Source organism: Solenopsis invicta, chromosome 8 (genome assembly GCF_016802725.1).
Source record: "Solenopsis invicta isolate M01_SB chromosome 8, UNIL_Sinv_3.0, whole genome shotgun sequence".
NCBI lineage: Eukaryota > Metazoa > Arthropoda > Insecta > Hymenoptera > Formicidae > Solenopsis > Solenopsis invicta.
In genome coordinates, this window is record NC_052671.1 from 4704277 (window position 1) to 4720903 (window position 16627).

The 16627-nt window shown below is 30.3% G+C and overlaps 3 protein-coding genes and 1 non-coding gene across 6 annotated transcripts; 2 read left to right on the plus strand and 2 right to left on the minus strand.

Moving 5' to 3' along the window:
• The first annotated feature begins 123 nt into the window (after positions 1 to 123).
• LOC105197276 (RNA-binding protein NOB1) lies at positions 124 to 4140 on the plus strand. Its single transcript, XM_026137793.2, has 6 exons — positions 124 to 305; positions 993 to 1125; positions 1886 to 2097; positions 2181 to 2607; positions 3209 to 3543; positions 3860 to 4140. The coding sequence occupies exons 1-6, from the start codon at positions 234 to 236 to the stop codon at positions 4118 to 4120; spliced, it is 1440 nt and encodes a 479-aa protein (XP_025993578.1). The 5' UTR covers positions 124 to 233; the 3' UTR covers positions 4121 to 4140.
• A 206-nt stretch (positions 4141 to 4346) lies between these two features.
• Trnam-cau lies at positions 4347 to 4419 on the minus strand. The gene has a single exon. It is a non-coding gene; the product is annotated as a tRNA-Met (tRNA).
• Positions 4420 to 4471: 52 nt separating this feature from the next.
• LOC105205965 (ribonuclease P protein subunit p40) lies at positions 4472 to 7343 on the plus strand. 2 transcript variants are annotated; one of them, XM_026137791.2, is made up of 7 exons: positions 4472 to 4628; positions 4923 to 5097; positions 5181 to 5325; positions 5647 to 5811; positions 5987 to 6112; positions 6207 to 6405; positions 6491 to 7343. In XM_026137791.2, exons 2-7 carry the CDS (start codon positions 4978 to 4980, stop codon positions 6831 to 6833), a joined length of 1098 nt encoding a protein of 365 aa, XP_025993576.1. In that variant the 5' UTR covers positions 4472 to 4628; positions 4923 to 4977; the 3' UTR covers positions 6834 to 7343. The 2 variants fall into 2 exon arrangements, with proteins under 2 accessions (XP_025993576.1, XP_025993577.1); XM_026137792.2 differs by having other exon boundaries at positions 4483 to 4633.
• Positions 7344 to 7494: 151 nt separating this feature from the next.
• LOC105196496 (kinesin-associated protein 3) lies at positions 7495 to 14427 on the minus strand. Of its 2 annotated transcripts, none has more exons than XM_026137789.2 (16): positions 14179 to 14427; positions 13866 to 13983; positions 13092 to 13260; positions 12806 to 13012; positions 12367 to 12503; positions 11776 to 12288; positions 11525 to 11693; positions 11303 to 11403; positions 11014 to 11232; positions 10774 to 10939; positions 10350 to 10475; positions 10129 to 10227; positions 9907 to 9992; positions 9536 to 9725; positions 9366 to 9456; positions 7495 to 8700 (listed from the first exon to the last, which is right to left on the minus strand). In XM_026137789.2, the coding sequence occupies exons 1-16, from the start codon at positions 14202 to 14204 to the stop codon at positions 8562 to 8564; spliced, it is 2556 nt and encodes an 851-aa protein (XP_025993574.1). In that variant the 5' UTR covers positions 14205 to 14427; the 3' UTR covers positions 7495 to 8561. The 2 variants fall into 2 exon arrangements, with proteins under 2 accessions (XP_025993574.1, XP_011160756.1); XM_011162454.3 differs by having other exon boundaries at positions 10123 to 10227.
• Between the last annotated feature and the right edge of the window lie 2200 nt (positions 14428 to 16627).

The following is a 16627-nucleotide window of genomic DNA, read 5'->3' on the forward strand; positions in this document are numbered from 1 at the left end:
GAAATAAAATAAAATTTATCTGATTGGTTCGATTTTAATCTACGATTCTCAATCACCAATGCGCATTCTGATATGGGATTTAATTCTTTGCACTTTTCTTGCACTTTCTGCACTTCTATATATCTAACCTCTTTCACTTTCTTTTCATTCGAAACATTGTTAGACATCGTGTTACCCACGTGTAATTGTTACATTTTGAATTAAAAGAAGAAGAAACAGATCCACGCGTAATTATGGAAAACAGGAATAAAGTACAATATCTTATTGTCGATACGAGCGCTTTTATAAAGAATGCTGCCTTACAGGTAATTAAATAAGATGTAAAAAAATTATGAATATAAATGCGTAATTATTTAGAGTACGAGCCTTATCTCCAATGTCAAAAATTATGCTTATTTGACGCATTTTGCATAAAACGAAAGAATCTGACGAAGAAAATCATTGTTTTGCTCCGCGAAGCGAAATTAATCGTTAAAATTGATGATTATTTAGGTTAAGAACCGTATCATGCCGCCAAACGCATCATCAGTATGCTCCATGACCACATGTGTATGCTTTTTAGTTACTTTTCGCTAGAATGTACAAAATTTAAACACAAAATGTAAAATGTTATCTAATTAAAACTATTAGGCGGAGGAGATTGACTTTGCTTTTAACTAACCACATTGTTATTTAAAACAAATTTAGTTTGTGTTAGGTTACGTCTTTTTGATGCAGCTCTCATAGGGTTGCCTCCTACAACGCTTTTTTTGTTTTTATGCAAAAAATGTGTCGAACGAGCATAATTTTACCAACATTGGGAATAAGATTTGTCTTCTAAATAATTACTAATTGATGCAGAAATATTAATTTTAATTATGAAGTTGTATGTATACAGGTTTTTTTTTTTATATAATTTTTTAGATATAATTTTGTTCAGAATACATTTTATTGAAAATATGTGTTCTAGTTCTTTTGTTTTCAATAGAATTTTAATTATAATTTATTTGTAGGATATTGGAGTAAATATTATAACCGAGCAAGCTGTAGTTGATGAAATTACAAGCAAAAGACAGCTGAGAAGATTAGTCGTATTGCCATATGACTTAAAGGTTCAAGAGGTTTTTGCTGAGAATATCAAATTTGGTAAATATAGTTCTTTAGCATTTTTATTGCCAAAAGAAAATATGCGATTGAATACAATATACAATCATCAGGGCAGCACGATCTCTTTTGTTTCAACATTCTTTCTAGATTTAAGACAATTTATTAGTAGTGTGAAAAATAAAAACACTGCAATATATAATTGTTACATATTTATTGTACAAAGTTTGCCAACAGATGGGAGAAAATTCAAGAAGTGATTTTAGATGATAGAATAAGATGAATATCAAGAATAACAAATATGTAATTAAGACTTTGTTTTCTAATTATGAATGTTTAAATATTTATGTAAAAGTGCCTCGTTTGCACCAATATAAATTAATTCATTATCAGTTTTTAAACTTGATTTAACTTTTCTTCTTTTCTAATTCAAATATTAGAAAAGACTAGAAAGTTAGTTGAACCGAGATTGAACTTAATCCACTTTGATGTAAACAAACCTAAAGCTATTAAAATTTTATTTTTGATTTTATAATTTTAAATATTATTTGCATAGAAAATGCCTAAAGCACTTGAATATTTAAATAATTATAATTTAAAATGAAGCTTTAATCGCAGTTTTGTTAGTTTTAATTTTCGTCTTATTTTATCATCTGGAATCACTCTTTAAATTTTCTCCCACCCATGTGTGTATGTGTAACATATAAGATGTGTTGCTAAACACATCTTGTATGTTACACATACACACATTTCTATATTCATTCATATTACTAATGACGTAAAATTTTTTAAATATTTACAGTGACTGAATTTTCAAAGAAAAGCGGCGATTACACCAGCCTATCCGCTACCGACATCAAGGTAATTGCACTCACGTATCAGTTGGAAAAAGAAAAAGTTGGGACGACACATTTGAAGGATGCCCCAACGATAAGAACAGTTATGCCTACTGCAAATAAAGAGAGCGATGATGATCCTAAATTACCAGTTGGTTTCTACTTGCCAAAGAAAAAAGTAAAATATTTTAATTATTTCTGTTTGTATGTATACTTTATTAATCTATGTGTACACTTTATTAATTTATATTCCGTATTTAGGAGAAAAAGCAATTGGTTGTAGATGACAAAAATGTAGAGGCTTCTTCAAATAATACGGAAAATACAGATGTTATTGAAGAAAATATCACACACGTTCAAATTGTAAGTGATTTGGCAACAGGTAATACAAGAAATGACACGGAGAAACAATTTACTTCTTACGCGTCTGCATCCTCGGAAGAATCGCAATCAGATTATGAAACTGCGTCTGATAACGAGGAAGATAAGAAATTGGATGAAACGGATTTAATTCACAAATTTTCCAAGCTGGAGTGCAATCCAGCTGATTTAGATGTAGAAGGCAAGTATGTTGTAGACGACATTCTTGCTCCTGTCGTTACAACGTCCAAAAGTGACGAATCATTTGAGGACGAAGATGATGAGGATGACGATACCGACGATGACGACGATGGTTGGATCACACCAGGTAAATTTGATTTCATTAATCAACTTTTTAATCAAAATTAAGGGAACCTTTAAGCAAATTATCAGTGAGACTATCCTCCCATTACTAATATTATAATTAGCATTTTGTGCATACTTTAATTGTGTAAAAAAATTCGGAATTTTTGTAAAACCAAAGAAGTCTTCTAATAAAAAATGTCGATAATTTGCTTTAAGGACTTTCCCTTAATTTTGATAGTCTCTAAATATTATTTAGATCTAAGGCGTTTCTCTGTGACTTCCGCTAAAAATTATGAGTTTAAAAATTTGAGTTCAAACTCGCGACTCTTACGAGTCGCTCTCAAACGAAGCTACATGATATCTTAAGTAAAAATATGCTAATAATGAACAAGATTTTTTAAACACATTAATATAAATTAATGTGCTTAATAAATTTTTTACATATAATTAATTACATCAATTATAATATATATTATATATATTATATAATAAAGTTAATTTAAAGTTATCTTCTAATAAAATATACTAGTAATCTGTTTTAAAATGCCCTTAATACCTAAATATATACAATTAAATTATATGTGTGTATTTGAAAATATTTTTAATAATTCTTTCTTTGAAAGCGAACGTTTCCAACGTAAAGAGGCAAATGGACTCGGAGATTCTCGAAGAGAAGGCTGCGACTGTCGCGTGCTTGACGATGGATTTTGCAATGCAAAATGTGCTTATGCAAATGGGACTGAATGTAGTTGCATTGGATGGAAGAGTGATTAAACAGATGCGAACATTCATATTCCGATGCTACGCCTGTTTCAAAACTACTAGTATTATGACCAAGATCTTCTGCCCGCATTGTGGTAACAGGACACTGAAAAAAGTGGAGGTCACATTAGACGAGAATGGGAAACAACAGATTCACATCAATTTTCGGAGACCTCTTTCGGCCAAAGGAAAGAAGGTATGCTATACTAGTTTCCAGAATTAAGGATAGTAACTTGTAAAAAATAAAAAGTTAATGAGTTAACTTTTAATTTCAATTATGTTTGTAACACATAATTTTTAACTTATTAACTTTTTTCCTAAATTAAAAATTTACCTATGTAAAAAAATAGATTTTTTACTTTTAACATAAATTAATTTTATAAGTCATTAACTTTGATTTAATTTATTGTAAAAAATAAATTATTGAACCCTACTAGTTTTTGATATAATTTACAAGTTACATTAACGCGAAAAAGGTGACAAAAATATAAAATTAATGAAATCTTTTACAGTTCTCATTACCAATGCCGAAAGGTGGAAAACACGCTAACAATCCTATTTTATGCGAGGATCAACCGATGCCGGATCAACGTCCATCTCGTTTAGCGCGCATGAAGAACAATCCGCTCGACGACGATTACATAGCTGGATACTCTCCGTTCGTTATGCGCGATATAAACTCAAAATCAGCTATGTTAGGCATAAGACCGGATGGCGCCGTCAAATACTGGATGAAAAGAAATCCTAATGAATCTAAAAAGAAACGAAAATAAAAGCTATTTATTGTTAAAAATCAATGTTATTATTTCGAGGATTCACGAGTCTTTTTATCATTACGTTTCATTCTGTAAATATCTGTAAATGTTATTTTAGAGTACAACCTCCTTAATGATATCATATAATTACAACTTTTATAACAGTTTTTATTATAATAAAATTTTTTATTTTAAAACTATTATTTGTTTTTACAAGTTGCACCTAAAATAAAAAAAAAAAATTTGCCCCGGGTGAGGATCGAACTCACGACCTTAAGATTATGAGACTTACGCGCTGCCTACTGCGCTACCGAGGCACTTGTGCTACTTGCTATTAGTCTAGCAACATTAGGTAAAGCAGAAGATTAGGTTAGGTTATGTCAGGTATGTATAAATTAGGTGTATTTAGTGCGCTCGTTGAGCGACATGAGCGACTAGTAAATAAACCTCGAGGAACGTTATTTTTTCAAAGAAGAAGAAGAACCCGTGGAAGCCGGAATCGAAAATCTAAGGACCATAAAAAAAGGTATAGTAATCTGTTTGGAACCATTATTATTATTCAGAATCTAAATGATCCAAAGTAATCCGAAAGATAACAAATGTTATTATTACTTCTGTTATATTGAGATTGAAATATCTCAACAATGCTTCGAAAAAAGAATGTGTATTAACTTTTTCGAAATGTTTCTATATTGTTTTAAAATGATCAAAAAATACATATGAAATCAATACTTTTATATGCCAATCTTTCTTGCTTATTGAGAATTATTTATAATATTAATAATAATAAGTTCAAATCTGACCATATTCTTTCTCCCAGACTGTCCCAGAGGAACCAATAAAAAGAGAGGAGGAATAGAGACGAGATAAACAACATGTTGTGTCCAGAAACTTGGAATTTTCAACCACCTCCACATCATATCTTCGTGGATGTGGTGGATTTTAAAAAGTCTAATATGCTTGCTGTCGTAAAGAATCATTATTTTAATCATTCGGTAAGGTTGCTAATAAACTTCTTGCAGAATTTAATTTACAACATGATATCTTGATAATTATTCTTGTATTCTATATATTTCAGATATCCATGGTGCTTCCTGACACTGTTACTGTTCCTCAAAGTTTACATGACTGCTTGTCGGAGGATACAGATTATTATCGAATAAACAATCTGTGTGTCAGTGATCTCTTAAATATAGAGTTTATCGAGGCTTTTGTTAAGAAAGGTAAGTTGATTATTGATTTTCTTTATATATTTACATACTTCTGCTACTATTGTATCATTTATATATTACTTACTGAAATAAAGTGTAAGTGTATAAATACATGCTTGCTTAGAGAAAGAAAATCTTTCCTCAAACCAATGTTCTAACTTCTAACAAAATTAGAAAACAAGAATATTTGTACTTTACATTTATAATGATATTTCCTGCCAATTGTAAATTTAAAAATAAATTATTAAATCTATAGAATTTTTTAATTGTGTTTTCCTGTTTCTTTAATTCCATATTTACATGTTTTACTAATATCTTCATTTTAAATTTCAGGAGAAATTAACATCTTGACAATAGAAAACAAAATAGACTTACAGAATTCCATTTGCGTAACTCCAACTGGGCAGTTAGTACTCTTTTTATTGGCAGATGATTACCAAGCACTTGGTTTGGAAGGAAAACGCTCTGTCTTCAGCCACAAACTTCATACACGTTACAGTAAATTTTATAATATAATGGATTAATAAATTATATTTAATAATTACATAACTTAATTTGACACACACACACACACACACACACACACACACACACACACACACACATATATATATATATTTAATTGTGTATATATCTCTTTACATGAATTTATTTTTTCAACGTACATCAAAAGTAGTGGGAATTGATTTAACAAACGAAACTTTTGTTCCTGGTAAGAATAATTATGAGAGAGTTCGAATAGCGTTGCAGAAACGACTCACACAAAAGTTTGATGTTATAGTATCGTGGGATCCACCAGGTATATATGTTTTCTTTTCTTAAATTATATGCCTTTCTTAAAATATACATAATATTTGAATACACATATTTCTTTCCTTTTATTTGAATTTCAGATATCAACAAATGCCCGTCGTCCATAGCAGCATGGTTTCACGCACGTAATTATAATGTTTGTCTTTGTCGCCAAAAATTTTCCCGAAGAGCCTATTATTCATTAGCGATACCTACTTACGAAGATGAATGTAATGATAAAAATAAGACTGATGCAGATTTCTTTGAATGGCTTGGAGTCTTCAGCATTAATGGTGATCTGTATGTTCATTCGTCTTTCAAAATGATTTTTCGTGATATTTGGTAAGGATGAAGAAATACAATAATGATAGGATAACATTTTTAGATCTATATCTAAAGAAGACGATTACGCAAACACGTATCGGTGCCCTTCTCCTTCTGTACAAGTTGGACAGGTGCAGTATCTACAGTGGACTGGATTCTTTACGCGACGAAAGATACAACAAGCATATGATGCGTTAAAAAAGTATGTATTATCACGAAATGCTTTACCATGGGTCAGTTTAGACATACAAGGATTTGCGGACAGTCCTATTAGCTTCAATTTAAGAGAACACATGTTCTTCACTGACGGGGATAATAGCTATACTATTGTATTTCGACCTAAAGGCGATGCCGTTGTACGAAGAAGTTTAAGCTCTAACAATAATAAAGTAAAGAATAATTAATTCAAACTAAACTACTTGAATGAATCACACAATAATATTGTGATTCTGATGATAAAAAATCAAGAGCAAGCAAAACAAATTTAGTTTCATATTGAATAAGGAGTTTGACTGTAAGGAGAGAACTTTTTTAAGTAATGTATATATTATACAGCGACAATCTTTGAGATTCATCATATTTTATCATCAAATGTTTGTTCATTGATTAGAAAATAAAAATGAAACTAAGAATCCTGCAGTTAAAATGTCCTTAAAATTTATATATGAAATCCGATTAAAAAAAATTGTTTTTAATTAGAAGATAGAGATTTTATTTTTAATAAAATATAACTATAAATAAATTCCTTAAGATTAAGGACCCCTCAAAATTAAATACGATTATAATAATATAATTTATATAAAACATTATTAGATTCAGCCTCAAGAAATGACATAATTGATTGCTTCTTTATTTATTTATGCGAAAAAATAGATAAATTTGTTTTTGTTAATAAATAATGTTTTTATAATAAATTTATCTAAATTTTTCTAAATTAAAACATGATACTGCAACTCTAATGAAAATCAAGATCAAGCAAAAGAAATATTCAATTTCATATTGAATAGGGAGTTGGATTGTAAGGAGAGAGAAGTCTTTTTAAGTAATGTATATATCGATAATCTCCGAGATTTAATCATAATTTATTTTATTTGTAGAGGATAATTCATAAGCTATATAAGCCATGCACGTAATAATGTTGATATAATAAAATTTCTTACATCAATATAAATGCTATAAGTTAATAAATAAAGAGACAAGAGGTGCAATGAAAAATGAAAAACAACATAAAAAATATGTACATATTAGTACATATGTTTGGTTATTTTCTAAGGAAAATGAAAGAATAGACATAGAAGTTAAATACGCCTATACTTATTGCACGATATGTCATACGTAATAAATAAGAAAAAGTTATTTTCTTAAAATGTATATAATTCTATCCCGTTACTCTAAATTGTTATTTTCACACACCACTTGTCTTTTTATTAACTAATATTAACAATATAAATAGTACCAGAGATCTCTGACAGCTATCGTGAATATTAATTTTACATTAACCACATATACATTACACACTATTTTGACTGCTTGAAGCTATCACAAGATAAAAGAGATTTGAATCGACTTATACTAATAGGGTAAGTAGCCCAATTACTGACAGTGTATCAAATATTGGAAATCTAATTTTAAGTGGTTTTTTTTTAATTAGAAAATTGAAGTTTTATTTTTAATATAACAATAAGTAGATTCCTTAAGAATTCAAATAAAATTAAATACAATTATAATAATATAAATTATATTATAATAATATAATTTATAATTATATATTTATAATTATATATATAATTGAATTTCTAGCATTTGAGGTACTGTCAATACTCGAATCTTTACCCTATTTTGCAACATAATAAAATTATGCGCTTCAGTGTAAAGCTGACGCTCGTAAATAAATTATATCACACATATAAAAAAAATAATACATAAAAAAATAAAGGCACTAAAATATTTGACTATGAGATCAAAGTTATCTATAGTAGATATAATAAAATCTTCAGTTTAAACAGGCATGTGTTTGTAAATAGTAGTAAATTTTTTTTACATTAAATATATATGATGTCAAAGATAATGTAAAATATGTCCTAGGCATCTTTGAAAAGTTAAATCATGTATCAGAACGTATGAATCAATCTTCAGATTAATACGTGGGAACTATCCGAATCACTGAATTTCACTCTAGAATTATAATACAAATCCTCTATACCTGAAGCAACAGACATGCGGGACTTAGAACGTGCCACGAGTTCGCCTATATCATCGAGATCTCGATACCTGTAAATAATTAGTTTCTCTATAACTGTAGTTCATTTATTTAAGGAAGTTCTCCAGTTTTTTTCACATAATGTAAGAATTTGATCATATTTAAAAAATAAGTGATATCTAGTAGATAATCCTAAATGTTTTTAGGTTTTTGACCGTATAATTTCCATAACTTTCTAAAATGGCATTGATTAAAGGAGAGTAATTTTAAATAATTTAATCACAAGCAAAATATAAGAATTTTGAAAAACTATATTCATAAGAATGAGTTTAAAGAACATTTGGAATTAAAAAAAATGAAATTTTATTATTTTCGTGTATAAAATACATAAAATATTCATGAATTATACAATTTTCTTTAAAAATAATTTTATACTGTAAAAATGTGACAATATCGCTTGTTATTTAAATTATTATTGCAAACAATTCGTTTTCAACTTTTTCTACATTAATATTTACCAATATTATAAAATAGAAAAAAAATTTTTAATCACAAATCGTATTTATTGCTTAAAATCTGTGCGTAATTTATTATTTTAAAGATGACAATACTAGAAGATCTTTTGTTAAAAGGTATATATGAATGAAAGTCACGTAACTTTCTATCACTTTTTTAAACTTGAGAACCTTATTGCTGCGCCGTCGCATCAAATATACATGCATCATTAGATACGTACCTACTGACAGGCCGACTAGGATTTTCAGATGATTCCGATGAATTTTTCATAGTCGAAAATCCATCATCAGCATTAAATAACGTTGCGTTACCTGTGCATGCATGATAATCCATTATAAAGATGTTGATAGAGATACTAACTTTGTGAAAAAAAAAAAAAATAAATATTACCAGAGGGAAATAATATAGTATGTTTCAATAGATCACCACTGATAAATGGAGCTAGACTATCATCATCATCATCCGGTAACATATGATTGATCGAATCTGATCCGATAGACTCAACCATTTCCAACCATTGCTGATTGTGCGATCGGAACTTCTCTACCTTTATGCGGGCCGCCCAATTCTTGTCACATATCTAGAATAATTTTAATAATTGGTATTCTTCTTATAATACCGTACAAATTGTTTTTATAACATATCGTTTAAAATATGTCATTTAAATTTAAGGAGAAATTAATGATAAACTTAACAAATTTAAAGAGAATTTAATAAGAAAACAAATTCGTTATGTATGTTATGCATTCTTAATTACTTACTGCAATGACATCTAAACATGTATCACAGACTTTTCTGATTGCAGGATTTTTGTCATGCATTAGATCAATTAGATATCCCGGGGCTTCTGCAAGTAATACAATTTTGTACAATTAATTTGTGTAAAAAGTTGAAGGATATTCACATGTATTTGCCATATTACTTATTTACACGGCGTTACACAGACCCAACAACTGAGAAAATTAATTATATATTACCATTACCAGTCTCGCGAATCAAATAATCTCTTGTTGAATCATGTTTTGCAATTTGATAAAAAACATAAATGATTTGTAAAACCATTTCATCATCCTCTTGCTTGGCTGTAATGACATTACATATATTTAAAATAGTTAAATTATATTTAAAATAATGCTTGTCTTCTGCATATGTAAAGATAAAAATATGTACTCTTTTGTGCACATTTGCTTTAATATATACATACCTTTAAGCAGTTCGATAAGAGACAGAAGTATATCAGCTTTACATAACAAACGAGCACAATCTTCGTCATGAGCTGCAGTACCCAGAAATATGACAATCTCAAGAACTATATCATCTTGTGCCTTACCTGCAGATATAAAAGATAACGTAACAAAATGAATAATATTTAATATTACCTCACAATTTAGGTTCATTGCGTTAGTCACTGTAATCATCAGTAAATGACTGTTTAAGAAAAATATGAAAATAATTAAACTGTAAATTGATATATTTTAGGTCTAATTTTCATACAAATTTAATTAAAATATTTTTGTGAAAATGTAATTGTATTAAGTTAACTTCATTTGTTCATTGATTGGGGCAGTGACCCTATTACCATGAAATATAAGAAGAGTAATATAAGATAAAAAAGAATGAGATCGTACCTGGGACTAGATTATTACGTATCCACGGTATAAGATTGCAGCGTTGAATGATTTGAGAATAATCCAAATCAGGCAATTCTAAATTGCCTAACACGCCAATTACTTCTAGTACAAAGTCTTGAGAGTCAGACTGAGTCAAAGCCATTGCAAAATCACCCACAAATTCCTATTAAATATGTATAAATTAATGATGGCTGATATATTTATCATATTAATTCTAACATTAACATTTCAACTCACAACAAAATTTTCTTTTGTCGAGTCGTGTTGGGAAATATTTCTGATTAATTTCATTACGAGGGCATCTTGATTTCTAAATGCGATTTTTATGAGACCTTGCAAACGGTTGTTCTCCACCATCAATTGCGCGTTCTTATTGTTAATAGCTAAATTTATGCCGAGTGCTATTAATTCAGATCTTACATGTTCATCCTCAGAATTTAGTATCATGTTTATTATCTAAACAGAATTTAGAAATATTATGAATTTTGAACTTGTTGAATTTATATCAAAATAAACTTTTACGTACCATTGGAATGCAATCTGTATTTGTGAACATTGCTTTCACTTTGTCATCCATACTGGCATGATAAAGTAGTCCCACAATTGTGCTTTTATTTTTTATATCAGCTGTAAATAATATTGACGACATACAGAATTGATATGTTGAACCAATATCATGTAGAATTTTTATTCTGGATATTACATAAAAAAAGAAATCATATATAACTTTTTTTTCAATGAATCTTACCTTGGCCAAGCAATTTTATCCATTTTGGTAACATACCAACTCTAATCATTCTCGCTCTTAATTTAGCGTCGAAAGAAAGATTAAATAACAATTTTAAAGTGCTTAGCACAAGATCAGCATTATTGTTTTGTAAAAGTCTCGGTAGTTTGTCTATAATATTTTCTTCCATCTGTAAATGTCACAATGTAAATTTATACATTTATATACTTTTCATATTATATTTATATAAAGTATTATTTAATGTATATTACCATGAGATCTTTGTTTTCACGAAAGATGGATAGCTTTTTCAAAAACGTGACAACCAGGATCAATAAGTCAGTGTTCGTCCTATCTAATGTTTTAATCAGCATACCGATAACATTCTTTTTACGCATCTTCCTTTCAACATCCATAGCGTTCTCGGCAATATTTAAGAGTAAATAAAATGCAACTCGTAACAGCTGCTCTTGTTTCTTAGTCAAACTCTTGAACTTCTTGCGACTTTTTTCAAGTTCCTCCTTCAATTTCTTAATTTCGCTTTCGGATATAGACACAGATACTTCCGCAGATCGTCTCTTGACTTCGTAGTCCAATGGACCTTCCATATTCCAAATATCGTCGATGATCCTGATCTTTCTATCACAGTTGTCATTATTGCTCGCCGGGAAAAATGTCAGGCCAGTGGTATTCTCGAATTGTTTTCGACGTTTTTCCATGTCTTCCTTCCATTGGTCGTAGCGACGTAATTCAAAATCAATTATATCCATACAAAGAGAACCGATCTATACGTAAAGAAAAAAATGAGAATATAGAACCAAAATATCTTGATTCTCTAAGTTTCATCAGCGTTTGCAACTTACTCTATATTCGAGCACAATATTGTGAAACTGGCTATATGTTGAGAAGCAGAAGAAAATATAAATGATGTTCGTAGATAGTTCTATGCTGCGCCGCCAATCTTCTCTTAGGACCCGAGCTAATGCACTTAATAATGATTCTGTTTGAATGAAACAAATATTCATTATGTCATTATAATTAATAAAAACTTTTCAACAGTATATAATATCATCACCATTATGAACGTAAAATTATTCAAAATTATTATTTATTAGAGATGTGTGAACTATTTGAGTACACATCTTAAATAAAATTTGATTCCATTTAAATCGCTACAATTCGATTTCAAACTATTCGAATATTTAGAATAATAAATCATTGACGATCTTATACAATCATATTTCTCTCTTGATTCACATATCTCTATTATTTATAGAAGAAAATATATAACATAAGGATTACCATTCTTTGTTAATTCCAAAAGATTATCGGGTATCCTGGCTAATTGTAAAATCAACGATGAACCTTTTATCTTGCCCGGTATCTCCTCATACAAGAATTCAATGTAACTATCCACATTACTAATGACCGCACGTTCAATCTCGCTGTTCTCCGTGATCATTGAATTCGACGACACCGGTCTTGGCGGCTGAGAATTATTATCGCTACCTAAAAATTTAAAAAATTTTTTTAAAAAATTCAATAAATTTCCAAATTCCTGCAAATCATAAAAATCACATTACGTTACCTGCACTAGTGTCATTGGCCCGGCGATTTTGCAGGTAATAGATCAGCTGCTCAACTTCGCGTAGTTTGGATTCGTGTATCAATGAACACTTTTCCATTACCTCCTTTGCTAAGAGAGAAACATTTGTGTCCGCGTTCAGGCTCTTCAATCTGATTATCTTTTGGCATTCCTGTTCATAAGATGAATGTATAGGTAATAATTTAGGTCTTGTGAGTCATAGAACAGAACAGAAATCTATATAACATTTCAGATATGTTGTAATCTTGCCCATAAATTGTTACTTAGGAAACAAAAATGAATTTAAATGCATAGAAATAAATTCATTTCAACATTTTCAAAATTGCACTTCAAATTTTTTGTATCTATTTAAATCCAAAAATATTATATGGATATACATATATATATATATATATATATACATATAAACAATATGGATTCAAACTTAACATGATGAATAGCTCATTTTGTATTTCAATTCATTTGAATCCCAAAATAATGGGGATATGAATCCATCCAAATTCAAAATAATGAATAGATCATACTCCAATTCATTTAAATAAAAAAATAATATAATAGAGACATAAATCCATCCAAATTCCAAATAATGAATAGCACATTTTGTATTTCAATCCATTTGAATCTAAAAATATTCCGGAATTCTAAAGCGCAAATTCGGATAAATTGAAAGAAATTATAATTATCATTTGAATATATTTTCGTTTACTTGATATATAAGAGTTATTTTTTTTATGTAAGCCAAGTGAGAAAACCTGCCTTGCGATCGCCGAGCATAGGATCCCCCAGTTCCCCCAATATCAACGCTTCGACATCGTAATTCACTACCAGAGCCTTTTCTGTGGGGTGGACGTCCAACGTTCCGGATCTCACCTTCCTAAATGTCAATATAAGAACTGCATAAATCTCTCTGCTGCATTTTATAATAAAATTTCAAAAGACACTTATGCAATATTCACGCGAGATTCAGGTAATCGAGCATTCCAGAAGAGTATTGCGAGAATCACAAGTATTTGACAGACGACGATTGACAGTTCGTTTGACTGCCGCTGAGGCGGCGGCCTTTTCTCACCTTTTCAGAAATTTAGCTTCATCCATTTTGTCGCGCTCGCTGATTCCCCTGATTTAGAATATCTTCTTGCACGTACAACTTGCAGACTCCAACTGTCAATTTATTTGCGGTCACTCCATCTCCATGGAGAGAAAACCCGTCGGGTATATCGGAGCAAAACTACAAATCGCGGCTGCGTGAAGGTTCAGGCTGTTCAGTAGTGTGAACTAGAGTCCTATATAAAGAGAGAAGCGACATTGATGTCCGAAGCTCTGATTGGTAATCTGATTGATACTTGATTGGCTAAGCGAGCAGCCATATTGTAACCACAGCTGTTTGCAGAATGATACGAATGGTGTTTGATGACGTTGAAGCGGTCCCAAAATGGCGGTGGAGGACTCAATTGGATACTGAAGGTGTGGTGGGGGTTCGATGTCGCTTCTCTCTTTATACATATAGGACTCTAGTGTGAACATAGCGGCACCAGTATAACCAGTAGCGGCCATAGCCTAAGGTAGATGGAGCCTTTTTACGAAGGGTAGTTGAGATTAGCGGTAAGGAGGGACTACCAGCTCTTCGGCTATTTCCGCAGCGTTCGGCTATGTTCGGGTTTATATAAAACTGGGATATGCCAGAAGAACGTGATTACGCGGAGCTATATTCAAAACTACGGTCTGAGTAATAATTGAATAAGGAATAAATGTAATAAAGGAATACATGAAATAAAATATATGTTTATTATTGATTTTTATTGGCCTTTAAATATAATTAATTTGTTTAATGTATGTCTGTCACTTAAATTTTCGTTTTTTATATAATGAGTTAACCTTATTTTAACATATAATTCTATAATGCATTGCAATAAATGATTTAAATGATTACTAAAGAAACATTGATCATTAACATGTGGGAAAGCATCTATCTTTAATTTTTTTAATGTTATATGTGATTCATAATCTTGTTCTTTAAAATGCGCAGAACACACAGCTGCTTTTTTCGGTGGACACCAATATTTTAAGTTTAATGCTTCAAGCCATTTATTTTTTTTATTAATATCTTTTAGTAATCTAAAAATTACAAATTATTTAAATACCTTATTATTATTATTATTTAAATACGTATAAACATAATTTTTTAATTAAATAATAAATTTCTTGCAAACTTAAAAAATTAACCAATAGATATATTTTAACTTACAAATGAAATGAAAATTTTTCTGTTTCTTTTTCTTGCTGCTCCCAATTTTTTCTTTTGCAGTTATTCCGATTACTCAACCCAGATATAATGCAATAACTCATTGTAAAATATTCAAAGAAGCACGAAAGTGTATAATTGAATAATCGCAAAATGCAATGAAGCTGTATGCAGTTTGAAGTGACAGCTAAGAGCCGAATGATTCCGAACAATTCCGAATCAAACCGATGTGCTGGTAGTCGACCCTTACCGCTAATCTCAGCGCCACCCCTGTCCTATCTAACAGTATAAGCTCCGTCTACCTTAGTCTATGGTAGCGGCACTCGTGGGGGAAGTGGAGTAGTCTACTCCCGCGCTAAAGCCATAGGCGAATTTACATGGGCGCGTCGAGCAGCGTCGAGCGTAAAGACCAATTTTATTGAGGCATGTTTCAATATTCATTGCAAATACTGAAAATCTATAGTTAATGTTGCATATATAAAATGTTGGAATGTCTTTTATAAATTTTCAATAATTATATGTTAAATAATTTTTATACGTCTAAAGCCTGCTGCAGACGATACGTTTTTTCTTACGGGATTGCTTACGTGCTCCTATACTGGCAGTCTTAAGGTGCGAATTCATGCAGCGATAAATCGCTGGCGACTTTCCCCTTCTACCTCGATTTTCCCCTTCTACACATACTTGTGCCGAATCCGTTGGAATCCGTCGACAAATCGTCAGAAGTTCAACTTGGTTGAACTTCAGCGACAAGTCGACACAATCGTGAGCAGTATGGAATCTTCAAATACTAGTTTAGGAACGGATACGTGAAAAAAGCTATGATCCTGACGGTCTTTTAAGTATGGAGCTACCCAATACTGCTTCTTTTTGTAATGCCGTTTCTCTTGTGTTTTTTGCAATTCCAACATTATAGCAGTTGTAATCACTATTTGTCGCTTATTAATTGCTCTTGCTACTGCTGTTCCCAAAATATTTGCGCATTCAGCAGAATACACCTTATTTGAACGTATTGTCACTTTCATTTTTCTTCACTTTTCAATTTCTATTAAAAATAATACTTATTACTCTGTAATTATTAACTAATAATTTACTGAGTTGATTGCGCCTATTGACACTAAACGCCTATTGCGCCTTTTGCAATCAACTCAGTAAATTATTAGTTAATAATTACAGATTAATAAGTATTATTTTTAATAAAAATAATACTTATTTTATTTTATACTTTTTTAATACTTTTTTTTATATTTATTGTATTTTTAGTCGCTAGCGATTT